Raw genomic sequence first — 14,800 nt, 5'->3', positions numbered from 1 at the left:
TGTATTAGTGGATGTTTTTAAATGTCTCTTTATTTTTAAATAAATTATTATGTGAAATATCAAAGAATACTACATTTCTCAGTGATTTTTTTTTTCTTCCACTTTGGTCTTAAAAGGAGTAGTTCACTTCCAGAACAAAAAAACTTACACGTAATGTACTTACCCCCTTGCCATCCGAGATCTTCACATCTTTCTTGTCGTACAGAAATTATGGTTTTTGAAGAAAAACATTTCAGGATTTCTCTCCATGTAATGGATTTTTATGGTACCCCTGAGTTTGAACTTCCAAAATGCAGTTTCAATGCAGCTTCAAAGGGCTCTAAACGATACCAGCCGAGGAAGTAGGGTCTTATCTCAAATCGATTGATTTTTTTTTCCAAAAAAAAAAAGAAGAAAAAAAAAAATCAGCTGGGATTGTTTAGAGTCCTTTAAAGCTGCATTTGGAAGTTTAAACTCCGGGACACCATAGAAGTCCATTATATGGAGAGAAATCCTGAAATGTTTTCTTCAAAAAACTATTTCTTTACGACTGAAGAAAGAAAGACATGAACATCTTGGATGACAAGGGGTGGGTACATTATCTGTAAATTTTTGTTCTGGAAGTTAACTACTCCTTTAATACCGTGTTCCATCTAGCTAGGACTCTGTCTTGTATAATAGAGAATCAACAGAAATGTTCAATATTAAATCCACAGAGGAAACAGTTTGTTCTGTATTTTAACATTAAATACAAAGCTGATAATAAACTCTTCATTTATTGTTTGAAAAATTTTGCATATGATTGTCAGTGTCCAAAATTGCTTCTTTTTTTTTGAGATATTAGGTTATCCTCTCTAGTGATACTAGATGATGTTTGTTTAAATCTTCTGATCTACTTTTTTTTGCTCTTCAAAGCAATTTTCTTTTTCAAAATCTATTTGCTTTTTTCTCTTGAACTTCTATAAATCAATTAAAAGGTTTATTAAATTCATAAAGCCATATTAGGAAATTTAGTAACTAAAATCATGGTGTAAGGAACCAAGAGAAAGATGTTATTTGAGTTTATGAACTAAAAGCATACTAATGTAATGTTTCGAAAACAGCAAAGACATTGTCATCCAGGTTATTTTTTTAGTAAAAAGTGGTTCATGTTCCTTTTTATAAATACTAAAGTGGAGAAAGCCTTAGGTAAGCTTAATAGTAAACTAAGTAACAAACTACCTTTCGATCATCAAAGTGTTAAGACTCATTGTGCTATTGAACCTAAGGTAGCAAGAGCTTGATTTATTTGTATTCATTTGTAATTATTAGGCGTGCCATGGAGAGATGGAGAGTCTACTTACTGTACGTCAGCCTTCGAGACGCTAACTGAGAAGCTCTAGAAGTTGTGCACCAGTTCTGCAGGGATCCAATCAGGAACCTCTGAGAAATTATTTAAACATCCCTAGACAAGTAATATTGCCATCTGCAAATATTACTACCTCAAGCCCAGGTGCCAGACGCTCAGCGTCAGCCTGCAAGACGTTCTAAAATTGTCACATGGTGTTTTTTTTTTTTTTTTTTTTATGCACGTAAATGAAATCCAAATAATTCTGCCAAAATACAGATTAAAACATCGTATTTCTTAGGCTATATAAAAGAAAATAATTTCAAAATAGTTGTACTGTTTTTTTTTTTTTCTTGTTATGGTCCAATATATTTTATACAATATATAATTTGATTTTTTTTTAATAAACAATCAAATAATGTGGAAACAAAAACAAAAATACTTACAAAAACGTAAGAAAGAAAACTTTTTGCTATATGGAGGGGGGTTTTTTTAGAAAAAAAACTGGGCATTTTTAAAATGGCTACTTAATTGAAATAAAACCCGATTACTTTTATGGCAGTCGCTATAACAAAAAAATCGTTAACAAGCTAAATGATAAAAAATAGCCTTCATTTCCGCCGTAGGAAATGAATGGAAATAGGCAAAAAAAAAAAAAACATAAGATGTTTTTGTGTGTGCAATCTAGAAATCAGCCATGCAGAAAAAGTGCACAACAATGAAGGGGTGACAAAATATTATATAAGACAACACTGGTTTTGCGTAATTGTATTATTATTATTTTATTCTTTGGGGAAAGCGGTAAGATTACCTCACTATTTCCACATGAACGCTTTTTGGGTAAAAACAGACATATTTAATGGCAATATTAATTTATATGTGTAATTTCTTTGTTTTAAATTCAGAATTAAAGTTATGTTGTGTTATACGAGCCAATACAAAAGCAGCATCAGCAGGGTATCTGCCAGGGTATGTCAGTAACCACAGCAGCTTTTCGAATTTAATTTATTGAACCTAATTAAAATATCTGATGCACACACACTACATACTGTAACATACACTCGCTAGGCTGTGCATATACCCTCATGGAAAAGAAATGCTAATTTTATTGAATCAGTAGGCTACTTGTAGTGCACTTCAAATGTTAAAAATATATTATTAAAACCGTACCTACAGATAATATAGAATGTGTTATCTAAAAAAAAGTCTCAGACTTCAGTGTGCTTAGATCTTTCATGATGCTTTAGACTTCTCTATTCTCGATTCACCCAGTTGGAGGCGCCGTTGTCGCGGAAACAACCACATAGTTGGCAACTTGGCATTATGTTACAGTTTTAAGAGGAAATTTAATTGATTAACTCAAGATAAAAATCTAATTCAAGCAACCACGTTCAAGTCAGGTTATAATTCGTCTCCACTAATTCAGACTCGCACTAGTTGGGATTTTCCCCTTGTTGAGACAGGTTGGCATAATTAAACACAGTCCATCATGAATTAATAAAATGGAGAAAATATTTTGTGACATTGGTACCAAATATCAAAAATTCCACTAAGGTCCACTACCATGTTCATAATGCGCAAAATTAATCTTTGTAATAACACTGGCAATTTATATCATTTACTGACTGCTGAGCAAAATCTGTACACCGTACACGTTAGTATAAAATTAAATTAATTTATGTAAATTTTGTCTAATTTTGACAAAAATACCTATTAATAACGTTATAATACGTTGTAGTCGGAAAACTTTTAGAGACTTTCCTTGCTACGACGAACGGTCGCACTGTGATGACGTAAGGTTACCGTAGAAAACTTTTGTCGCTTTGCTTTGCTCTGCTCGAGCAGAAAAATGATGAAGGAAGTTACATCTTTACCCAAGGTATGAGAAGTAAGAAACTAAATAAGCACTTGACATTCGACATGCGCGTTTAAGCGTCCTTCTATTTGAAATCTAAAGCGTTTTTCCGAGCCGATGAGCGCAATGGGCGCATCAGGAGATGAAATAAACCCAGAACTGAAGGATCTGGTCGCATACACCCGAGAAAAATCTGAAAACAAGATTAACGACGTGCTTTCAAAATTAAAAGGTAAAGATACTTGGAGTCCTGTCTTTTCTTTTATTTAGCATTGTAGAATTTCGTTTATTAAAAGCTGTTAGTTTTATGCAGTTTACCAAAATAGTGTGAGAAATGCTTTATAAGAGATACAAACATAACCTCTTAGTTCATATAAGATCATAAAAGTGCATGTATAATAATACTACAATAATTATAAAATGTTGAAAAATTGTTTTAGATGTCAGCTATCCTAGAATTAAATTATGTATCTCCTATATAAATGAACTCAAACTCCTTGCACATGAACAGATCTTGTGGGCAGGAAGTCTTTAGGAGATCAGAGGGATCTGGAGGCATGTAAACAGAGTCTTTACTCTCATGGTGTGCTGCAGTACTGCTCATCTTCTCTGAGATTCAGTCCAGCCAAAATCCGAGGAGGCTATGCAGTTCTGACACAGATGGCAGACCTCCTCAGGTATTCAAATATAAGATATGTTGAAATACGTGCTGAGTACTGTTTTCATTCTCAGTCTTGTGGAGTTTTAACATATGTTTCTGTCTGTTTAGCACATGCTGTGTGGGTCTGGGTGCTTTCAGAGACATGGAGGTGTTCAGTCACGAATTTCTGCCATGTGTGGTGGAAAGCCTTCTTTTTCTTGCAGAACGTCTAATGAACAGAGCTTTGCGGGTAAGATATTACAGCCTTGTCAATCACAGAGAACATCAGGTAGCAAGGTTTGGGTTATTTTTTTAATGAAAAATAAACCCTTTCACAATAATACAAATCATGTCATTGTTTAATGATTAGTTCTCCCAAGTCTGACTTCCGATTATAATTGCTATATTTTGATTACGAGATATACTTTATGTAGTATATACACTACCAGTCAAACATTTTTAATGTTTTTTAAAGAAGTCTCTTCTGCTCACCAAGCCTGCCTTTATTTGAATCAAAATACAGTATAATGTAGAAGCAATGTTGTGAAATATTTTTATTATTTAAAATAGCTGTTTTCTATTTGAATATATTTTAAACTGTAATTATTCCTGTAATCAAAGCAAAATTCAGAAATCATTCTAATATGCTGATTTGCTGTTCAAGAGTATTTATTATTACTATTATTATTATTATTATTATCAATATTTAAAACAGATGAGTACATTTTTTTTTTCAGGATTCTTGAATAGAAAGATCCAAAGATCCGAATTTATCTGAAATAAAAAAACTTTTTTAACATTATACACTATACCATTCAAAAGCTTGGAGTCAGTATAATTTGTTTTGGTATATTTGGAATATTAGAATGATTTCTAAAGGATTATGTGACTGGAGTATTGATGCTAAAAATTCAGCTGTGAAATCACAGAAATAAATTACATTTTAAAATATATTCAAATAGAAAACAGATATTTTAAATAACAAAAATATTTCAAAATTTTACTGTTATCGCTGTACTTTGGATCAAATAAATGCAGGCTTAGTGAACAGAAGAGACTTCTTTATTTTTGACTGGTAGTGTATATACAGTATTAAAATTATTTTTATGTTGTTCATGGAACATTTTAGGTTCGTCTAACATTAATACATACTATTTGTTTCAGGAGAAACTTTAATAAAATGTTTGATTTCCTTCATGTGTTTGTTAACTTCCATATACCAAGAATTTTTTTTTTAATGTTTAAATAAATTGGACTTTTTGAGTTTTAGAAGAACATTCATCATTTTTCTCATATGTTTTCAAATGGGAGTATTAGCAAAGAAATCTAAAAACAAAATGTTGCCAAGTAGTAACCAACCAGATCATTTAATTGCTCTGTTTAACAGGACAAGGCACATAATGAGATGATTCGTTTATTTAGAAAACTCTTTGAATCGATTGGCTGGCTCCTCAGGGCTCATACACATCTCATTCATCAAGGTAAGCAACTTCTATAAATTTAGTGAATTAACTAATACAAGATGTGTTTAGAGCTGAAATGAAACTTGTTTTTATATTCTCCTCTCAGTACTGAGATCTAAACATTATGAGAGCGTCCAGATCTGTGAAGACGATGACATCTCCGTTATTACTGTCACCTTCTGGAACAATATCTTTAGAGCAAATGGGTACAACAGAAAGCCACCTGGTCTATAATATAATCTTTATCCATGTAACTGCTTCACACCCAAATACTCATACATCTCTATATTTTACCTTGTTTCTGCAGTGCTGTTGTAGCTGAGATGGGAAACAGGGCTCTGACTGACATCATGGATGATATTGTCTATAAAATGTCAAGTAGCTCGAATCCTGTGATTGGTAGAGCAGCTGTAAAGACCCTTGTTCTGATTATAGACCACAGCAGCTCAACCCATCAGCTCATTCACAGGAGATACAGAGGTACAGTCACACTCTATAGATTTCGGAACGTCTTAGAACAGTTTTTTAGACCTGTCTTCCAATGTTTGGTCCTGCAGGTTTGGCTGATTTGGCTGTGAAAGACTGGAGTGGTAAAGGCTTTGACTCCGTATTGGATCAGCTTATTGATCACTTGCAGTCAGACGTCCAATGGAGAGACACTGAGGTCAGTGGCCATCAGCTTAAAGCATCATGTTTTACATTTTGTGGCATTTTTTTCCCACTTATAATGTTAGTTCACCCAAAAATGAACATTTGCTGAAAATGTACTCGCCTCAGGCCATCCAAGATGTAGTTGAGTTTGTTTTTTCATCTAGAAGTTTTGCATTACATCACTTGCTCACCAATGGATCTGTAGTGAATGGGTGCCGTCAGAATGAGAGTCCAAACACAATGCCATCTATCAGTAAACATTGTGTGAAGCAAAAGTCTGTGTTTGTAATAAATATCATTTAAAAACTGTTTTAAGGATAGAAGATTTTGAGACAATGGTTTAAAGTGATATTAGATTTGTTTATTACAAACATGCAGCTATTCGCTTTACAAAATTATCAGCTGTTTGGTCTCTCATTCTGACGGCACCCATTCACTGCAGAGGACCCAAAGGTGAGCAAGTGATGTAATGCAAAATTTCTCCAAATCTGTTTCGATGAAGAAACAAACTCATCTGTGTACGGCAAGCCGTTTTTGCCTAAAATATACTAAGCGTTACTCGTCGTAAATGCATTTTTACAAGTAACAATTCAATTAGACAGCTCTATAATCCAATTCCTATTAGTAACAATGCCAATTAGAGAGCTCTTTAAATCAATTTTTACTAGTAACAATTCCTATTACAGAGCTCTAATTCAATTCTAACTACTAACAATTCCACTTAGAGAGCTCTACAAATAAATTTTTACTAGCCATATGTCTCCTTTGACTTCCATTCATTTTTAATTACAGAGCTCTACAATTTAATTATTACTAGTAAGAATTACAATTACAGAGCTCTCTAAATCTATTTTTACTAGTAATAATTCCAGTTACAGAGCACTCTAATTCAGTTTTTACTAGTAACAATTCCGATTAGAGAGCTCTCTAATTTAATTATTACTAGTAAAAATGCATTTTCAGAGCTTTACAATTCAATTTTTACTAGTAAAAAAACCACATTAAAGATATGTTTAATTGCAGATCTCTGTAATTAAATTAAAGAGCTTTCTAATTCAGTTCTTGCTTGTAACAATTGAATTAGAGAGCTCTCTAATTGGAATTATTACTAGAAAAAATAGATTTAGAGAGCTCTCTAATTGGAATTGTTACTAGTAATAATTCAATTGTAGAGCCCTCTAATGGAAATTCTTACTAGTAAAAATTCTGTTGTAGAGTTCTGTAATTAAAAATGAATGGAAGTCAATGGAGACATATGACTAGTAAAAATTAATTTGAATATCTCTCTACTTGGAATTGTTACTAGTAAGAATTGAATTAGAGAGCTCTATAATTGGCATTGTTACTAGTAAAATTTGAATTGTAGAGCTCTCTAATTGAATTGCTACTAGTAAAAATGCAATTACGACGAGTAACACTTGGTATGTTTTAGGCTAAAACGGCTTGCCATATCTGCGGGTCATTCTGGATGACCTGAGGTGAGTACCTAGAGTTCCTTTAAGGTTACTTTCATCAAAAACTCATAATATAATTTTATATGAAAATTTTCCAGAATTTCCAAAATTTTCCAAATCTCTATGACCCCTTAGAATTATTATTTTTCTTGTCTTATTGTTTATTATGTATTTCTTCACTCTACATATGTAAATGAAGGAGTCATCTGAGGAGTATGTGAGAGCGGCTTGTATTATCCAGGCAGCCTGGAGAGCCCATCAAACCAGAAAAAGACTAAGGAAACTCCCCAGAGCGGTCAGCACATTACAGCGCAGCTTCAGGTGAGGAAAGGATTTAGCCAGTCTCTTTGTGAAATGAAGAAAATAACATTTTGAAGACCCTGTATGTGACCCTAGACCACAAAACCAATCTTAAGGGTAAATTTTAAACAAATCTGGAATTTGAGAGTGCATAAATATCAAAATATTGAGAAAATCGCCTTTAAAGTTGTCCAAATGAAGTTCTTAGCAATGCATATTACTAATCAAAAATTAAGTTTTGATATATCTACGGTAGGAAATTGACAAAATTTCTTTATTGAACATGATCTTTACTTAATATCCTAATGATTTTTGGCATATAAGAAAAATTGAAAATTTTGACCTATACAATGTATTGTTGGCTATTGCTACTAAAGACTGGTTTTGTGGTCCAGGGTCACATATATGGTAAATGAGATTTATTTTTGTGCATTAGGGAAAAGCGCAGACGACAGCAGGAACACACTGAGAAACAACGTGCAGAAGAGGAACTACGTCATCAGGTTTGTCTGCGAAGACAGAGAGCCATGAGACAGTTCCGGCAACACCAGCTTCATCTGATGGAGATACTACCAGCTGGTAACTAACATAAAATCAAACCTTCCACGCAAAAAAACATAAAAGCACATTTTCAACAATTGAATTTTAAATGAAGACTGAAAATATAAGTGAGCAAGCATATCAACACATGAAGGAACACCGCTTGTCAAAGATTTTTAACTGCTATAAATGTCTACCTCTCTAAGCCCAGGTGGAGAGATACCTAGGGGAGCTGGAGAACAAGGCCGCTGTGCTGATTCAGAGAGTGTGGAGAGGACACAGAGAAAGACGCAACTTCCAGCAGCACAGATACATTCTCAGGCAGCACAGAGCTGCTGTCACTTTGCAGAGAGCCGTGAGTGTGCAGCTAGCTGTTATATACCACCACTAAAAAGGACAAGTGTTTAGATTCTTTCAGTATTTTTATAGTATAACTGAGATTCTATTATAGTTTTTCTTAAAGGATGAGTTCACCCAAAAATGAAAATTCTTTCATTAATTACTCACTTTCATGTCGCTCCAAACCTGTAAGAACTTTGTTTATCTTCGGAACACAAATGAAGATATTTTTGATGAAATCCGAGAGCTTTCTGACCCTGCATAGACAGCAATGCAACTGAAAGGTAGTAAGGACATTGTTAAAATGTGACATCAGTGGTTCATCCATGATTTTCTAAAGCTATGAGAACATTTTTTGTGCGCAAAGAAAACAAAAATAACTTTATTCAGCGATTTCTTCTCTCCCAAGACAGTCCTCCGCCATTATGGGGAGTACCATGACATAAACCTTGTGATACTCCCCATAATTTTGGGGTTTTGTTGCACACAAAAATATTTTTGTAGCTTTATAAAATTAAGGTTGAACCACTGATGTCACAGACTATTTTAACAATGGCCTTACTACCTTTCTGGGCCTTGAACGTGTCAGTTGTGTTGCTGTCTATCCAGGGTCTTGGATTTCATCAGAAATATCTTAATTTGTGTTCCGAAAGACGAACGAAGGTCTTATGGGTTTGGGGTGAATTTTCATTTTTGGGTGAACTATCCCTTTGATATCTATTTTAATAGTTTTTTTTTTCATTTCAAATGTTTAAAAAAGTATTAGTAGTTTTGCTGTGTGTTTTTGTGATTTTATTAGGATTATTATTATTTAAGTATATCTATGTAGTTTTTAATTATTTTTATTTAAGTTTTAGTTTTAACCATTTTGGTTAAACATCAGTTTAAGCTAATGTTTAACAAAAATGACAAATTTTACTTTATTTTATTTCTTAAAGGGTTAGTTCACCCAAAAATGAAAATTATTTCCTTAATTACTTAACCTCATGTTGTTGCTCATGTCTGGTTCAACCTTATGAGAATACTTTTTGTGAGCAAAGAAAACAAAAATAATGACTTTAATCAGAAATTTTCTTCTTCTGCCACACACGTCATGGTACTCTCCTGAACGTGCATCGGAGACTGATACGGAAGAGAACAAATTGTTGAATAAAGTTGTTATTGTTGTTTTCTTTGTGTACAAAAAAATATTCTCTTAGCTTCATAAAATTAAGGTTGAACCACTGATGTCACATGGACTATTTTAACAATGTCCTTATCACCTTTCTGGGCCTTGAACATGTCAGTTGTGTTGCTGTCTATATGCAGGGTCAGAAAGCTCTTGGATTTCATCAAAAAAATCTTAATTTGTGTTCCGAAGATGAACGAAGGTCTTATGGGTTTGGATATCTTTTTTTACATTTTTCATTTTAAATGTTTAAAAAATGTTTTAGTAGTTTTGTTGTGTGTTTTTGTGATTTTATTAGGATTATTATTATTTAGGTATGTCTATGTAGTTTTTAATTATTTTTATTTAAGTTTAGTTTAAGGTAATGTTTAACGAAAATTACAAATGTTACCTTGGCTAATAGCTAAATTTATTATTATTATTATTATTTTCTTTTTTATTATTTATTTAAAGGGTTAGTTCACCCAAAAATGAAAATGATTTCATGAATTACCCATAAGTAATAAATAACCATAATCTTTGGAACACAAATTAAGTTTTTTGATGAAATCCGAGAGCTTTCTCACCATTCATAGACAACAACGCAACAACCACGTTCAAGGCCACGTTCATTTGTCATGGTACTCTCCTGAATGTGCATTGGAGACTTATACGGAAGAGAAGAAATTGTTGAATAAAGTTGTTGTTGTTTTCTTAATGCACAAAAAATATTCTTGTAGCATTGCAAACCGTTGATTATCCCTTACATAACTATGGACACATGTGAATAACATATGAATAATGAATAATGAACATAAATCTCACTTATTATTTTAATATATTAAAGAGGTTGACATAATCTTGATCATTTATGTGTTTATGTTTTTATTTGTCAGATTCTTCGCTTTTTAAAACGCCGTAAAGCACAAAGGAATATTCTCACGCCATTAAAAGGACCCAAAGGACTGACTGACAGTAGAAGAACAGAACTCAGGCAACACATACAGGAGCACATCTCTCTATGTCCCGTGAGTCATGTCTTACAGTTAAAGAATCAGTTAAGCTTTATCCAAGCCAAATTCTCATTTAACAAAATTTCCATTTCAAAAAGTTTCTTTTCTAAATAGTGGTGATTTTTCTGTTGTGCAGTCATCTGTGACATTAGCAGAGGGCAGTGTGGAGCTCCATCAGAGAGCCCAGAGTCTCCTGCACCAGCACCTGCTCAACAGAGCATCTGATCGGGCACAAGAGCAGCACAGACAGGCTCTGCTTGCACAGATCAACACAGACCTGGAGCTTTTACTAAGTATGTACTTAAATCTAAGGCTGATCTACTAATGTGAAATATGATTTCATGAATTCTGCAAAGTGTAAGGCCTGAAATGTATACAAATGCTGTCTAAACCACGGAAAAAAACTTAAATCATATAGAGGACTTAGTAAGCAGGAAACAATATTTTGACCAATTAAAGTTAATAGGTGGTAAAAATACATACAAGCAGATTTAATTAAGATATTAGCCTAATACTTCACCTATCTGACTGGAAATGATAAGAACAAACACTAATGTTGTCAAGATTCTTGCCCTGGAAATCCAAGTTCAGTTTGGCCAACCACAAACACCTTTTGTTCCTCAGACAGTTTTTTTCACTCTTCTCCTCGATTTGTTATAACTTTTGGAAGTCTAGAATACTCCAAATGTTTTTCCCTGTCCGACCGATTAGTACAGCCCAAAACATGACAATAATTGATCACTTTCAGCAGCAATAATCAGCAAAATATGTGAGTTTCGTTTGGTTCCGCCAATGTAACCAATTGATGACATGTCCTGAAAACACTATATTTAAGTGCAAAAGCTTTAATTGTAGCTGTGCAAGCCTGATTTCAGATGCAAAACATTTGCGAAATTGCATAGATTATGTATCTGATGCAGTAACTATAGATTGCACATTTTTAAATCTCACATTTCTGACTTTATTTCTTATAATGTCAAGCTTATATCATGTAATAGTGAGTTTATATCTCAATTCTGCAGTCAAAATAGTCCGAATTGTGAGATATATGCAATTATCTTGTTTTATTTTTGTTCAATGGCGGAAATGGGCTTCCATAGAAAATTGACACTTATTTTTACAGAGCAAACACACAGTTGTGAACTGGTGGATCGATACTAAGCTATTTATGCATTATAAAAACCTAAACATTTAGGACACAAAGATATATTAATTTGAAAATGTAAATTTGATTTTAAAACTCCTGCAGATAAGCTTGTAACTCCATGTGCATCTTTAAATAAATATACCTCCAAACTCGAAAACTATTGGGTTGAAATTATAAGTAAAAATTTTTAAATAAAAAAAAAAATCCTTATCCAATACATCATGAACAATTATTGTTGTAGACAATGAGAACCACCGATCTAAAACCACTTATTTGTTTTTCATTTTAGATACGCCGTCGCTAAAGGATGCCAGAGCGGAGGATGTGAGTCTGTTCCTGAGCCGTTCCCGCCCTGTGGCCACACGTGCTCGTCAATCCCACAATGCTTTGATGCAAAGCATGCGTCTTCCATGGTGGAGGATGCTTGGAGATGAGTTCTCCAATCCAGACGAGCCTCTCAGGAAAGAGTATGACATGGACATTGAGTCACTGTATCTAGGCGGCAGCTAACAGATGATGAAATTCAGCCTTTATTTGCAATATATCGTTCATATCAGTATGAAAGAATGGTACATTTAAATTTTTATGGTACATTAGGGCTTCCAATATGATCTAAGAGCAACATGGTTACAAATAACAGTAAAGCTGGAGTCATTTAGCTACACAAATACTAAAACATTCATTTATGTCATGTAACAGAAAATATTTTATACTTTAAAATGTTTCGTATTAAAGGGACAGTTCACCCCCCAAAAATTCAGTTTTGTTATTTACTCTACCTCATATTATTTCAAGCCTGTTTGACTGACTTATTTTTTTTAGATATTTCAGATATTTTTAAGAATATTGTTACACCATTGGACAAAATAATAAAGAATTTTCTTTAAAATGTAAAATTTGAGAGCAAGTACATTTTTATTTTTTTGGTGAACTGTCCCTTTAAAGAACTGCACAACAATACAAACAATACAAGCACTGTCTTGTACATAAGTTGTCTTTTTTTAATTAAACATCTCGGGTACATAGTACACAAGCAGTCAGGTTCAAGACTATTGTAGTCACTTTTCACGTCATATTAAGTGCTAGTTATTTTTATTTATTAATTTTTTTAGGTCAGGTATCTCTTGAATGCCATTTTCACCACCGAATTAAAAAATTAAAAAGCTAATTGACTTTTTATCTCACAATTCTGACTTTTTTTCTCAGAACTGCAAAATATAAACTCACAGTTGTGAGATATAAAGTACAGTTCTAAGGGATTTCACAGAATTGTGTTTTTATCTCACACTTTTTTAATTAATAACTAGCAATTTTGTCTTCTAAAGTCTAAATTTCAAGATATAAACTCATAATTGAGAAAAGAAATGTCAGAATTGTGAGATAAAATGTCATAATTAACTTTTTTATTATTATTTACTCATGGGCTTCCATAGGTATCAGCCGTGTAATTTGGTTGTTTTTTAATCTATGTACTCTAATTTATTTTTATTTTGTTCAATATTTTATAGGCTTAAAATACGATTTGCCATTAAAGACCAAAAATAAGGACTAATTAGAAATAGTTAAAAAAAAAAAAAAAGATCAGGGGATTGAGAAAATACATTTTTGAACATTTTCTTGGTCCTTTCTGAAGCTGTTTAGACACTGTGTGCATGTGTCTGTTAATGTGTGTGTGTGTGTGTGTGTGTGTGTGTGTGTGTGTGTGTGTGTGTGTGTGTGTGTGTGTGTGTGTGTGTGTGTGTGTGTGTGTGTGTGTGTGTGTGTGTGTGTGAGTGAGTGTGAGTGAGAGTCTGCTGCATGCCCATAGTGGCCTAAACTCATGCCAAGGGCCCATTCACTGGACAGCCGTCATTATTTTTTACACTCATGTGAAAACAACAGAGTGGTCCACTCCACCGGCACGATTAAAATAACATTTTCAAGAGCGGAAAAATATGATGGGGGAATAATTGTCTTCTCTTTATGCAGCATTTTAAAACTGCGGGTAAGTGAGGCCTGCTTATGGAGAAAGCAGAGCTGTGTGTGTGTAGTTGTGTGAATGCGACTGTAATGTGTTTGTGTTTCGGTCTGTGAAAGTGTGAATGCAATGAATATGTGTGTGTGTGTGTGTGAGAGAAAGAGATTGTGAATGAATGTTTGCTGTGGTGGAGGTAAAAAGTCCAGGTAAGAGCGAACTCACTGTGCCTGCCAAAACACTGCCTTGTTCCGCATGCCAAAGTGGTTTAATTGATTAACTAACCATTTATGCTGGGGCCTAATTGTCGAGTTTTACCACAGTTGTAGTTGTATTAAGCTCTCTCTATGAGTCACTCCAGTCAGATGTTCTTTGTTCAGATAACAGCTTTGAACTTTTGACCAGACTGTTGTACAAAGGACAGTGAGGAGAAATAAATATAAGAAAACAAGATAAAGGAACACGTTTCTGTTACATGTACAGTACAATACCCTTTCAAAGTTTGAGGTCAGTAAGATTTGAATAAAATTAATACTTTACAAAAGTGACAGTAACAACATTTATTATATTCCAGAATAAAAGTTTAATAATTTACTCACCCTATGTAATTCAAGATGTTCATGTCTGTCTTTCTTCAGTCAAAAAGAAATGAAGGTTTTTGAGGAAAACATTCCAGGATTTTTCTCCATATCATGGACGTCAATGGTGGCCAATAGATTGAATGTCCAAATTGCAGTTTCAATGGAGCTTCAAAGGGCTTTACACAATCCCAGCCGAGAAATAAGGGTCTTATCTAGCGAAACAATCGGTCATTTTCTTAAAGAAATGCAAAAAATGCTTTTCCTACTTAGATTTTTTGTCTTGTTTCCAGCCAAACTATCTAAAAATTCTTAAATCAAGAAGGATTTTCTAGACGAGTAAAAATGAGAAAAATTAAGTGAGTTTTTGCTTAGAACAAGCTAAATAATCTGCCAATGGGGTAAGCAAAAAA

At 33.5% G+C, this 14,800-nt stretch overlaps 1 protein-coding gene across 1 annotated transcript; it reads left to right on the top strand.

The window, feature by feature from the left end:
* The first annotated feature begins 3,162 nt into the window (after nt 1-3,162).
* iqcb1 (IQ motif containing B1) lies at nt 3,163-13,431 on the top strand. The gene is made up of 13 exons (XM_073852480.1): nt 3,163-3,393; nt 3,673-3,838; nt 3,931-4,051; nt 5,189-5,282; nt 5,371-5,470; nt 5,572-5,744; nt 5,822-5,928; nt 7,569-7,690; nt 8,106-8,248; nt 8,416-8,564; nt 10,592-10,723; nt 10,845-11,001; nt 12,145-13,431. The coding sequence occupies exons 1-13, from the start codon at nt 3,279-3,281 to the stop codon at nt 12,363-12,365; spliced, it is 1,800 nt and encodes a 599-aa protein (XP_073708581.1). The 5' UTR covers nt 3,163-3,278; the 3' UTR covers nt 12,366-13,431.
* The last annotated feature ends 1,369 nt before the right edge of the window (nt 13,432-14,800 follow it).

The sequence above is a fragment of the Garra rufa genome, chromosome 12 (genome assembly GCF_049309525.1).
Source record: "Garra rufa chromosome 12, GarRuf1.0, whole genome shotgun sequence".
Taxonomy (NCBI): Eukaryota; Metazoa; Chordata; class Actinopteri; order Cypriniformes; family Cyprinidae; genus Garra; species Garra rufa.
The sequence above is the reverse complement of the archived record's forward strand: the minus strand, read 5'-3'. Positions and strand labels throughout refer to the sequence as shown.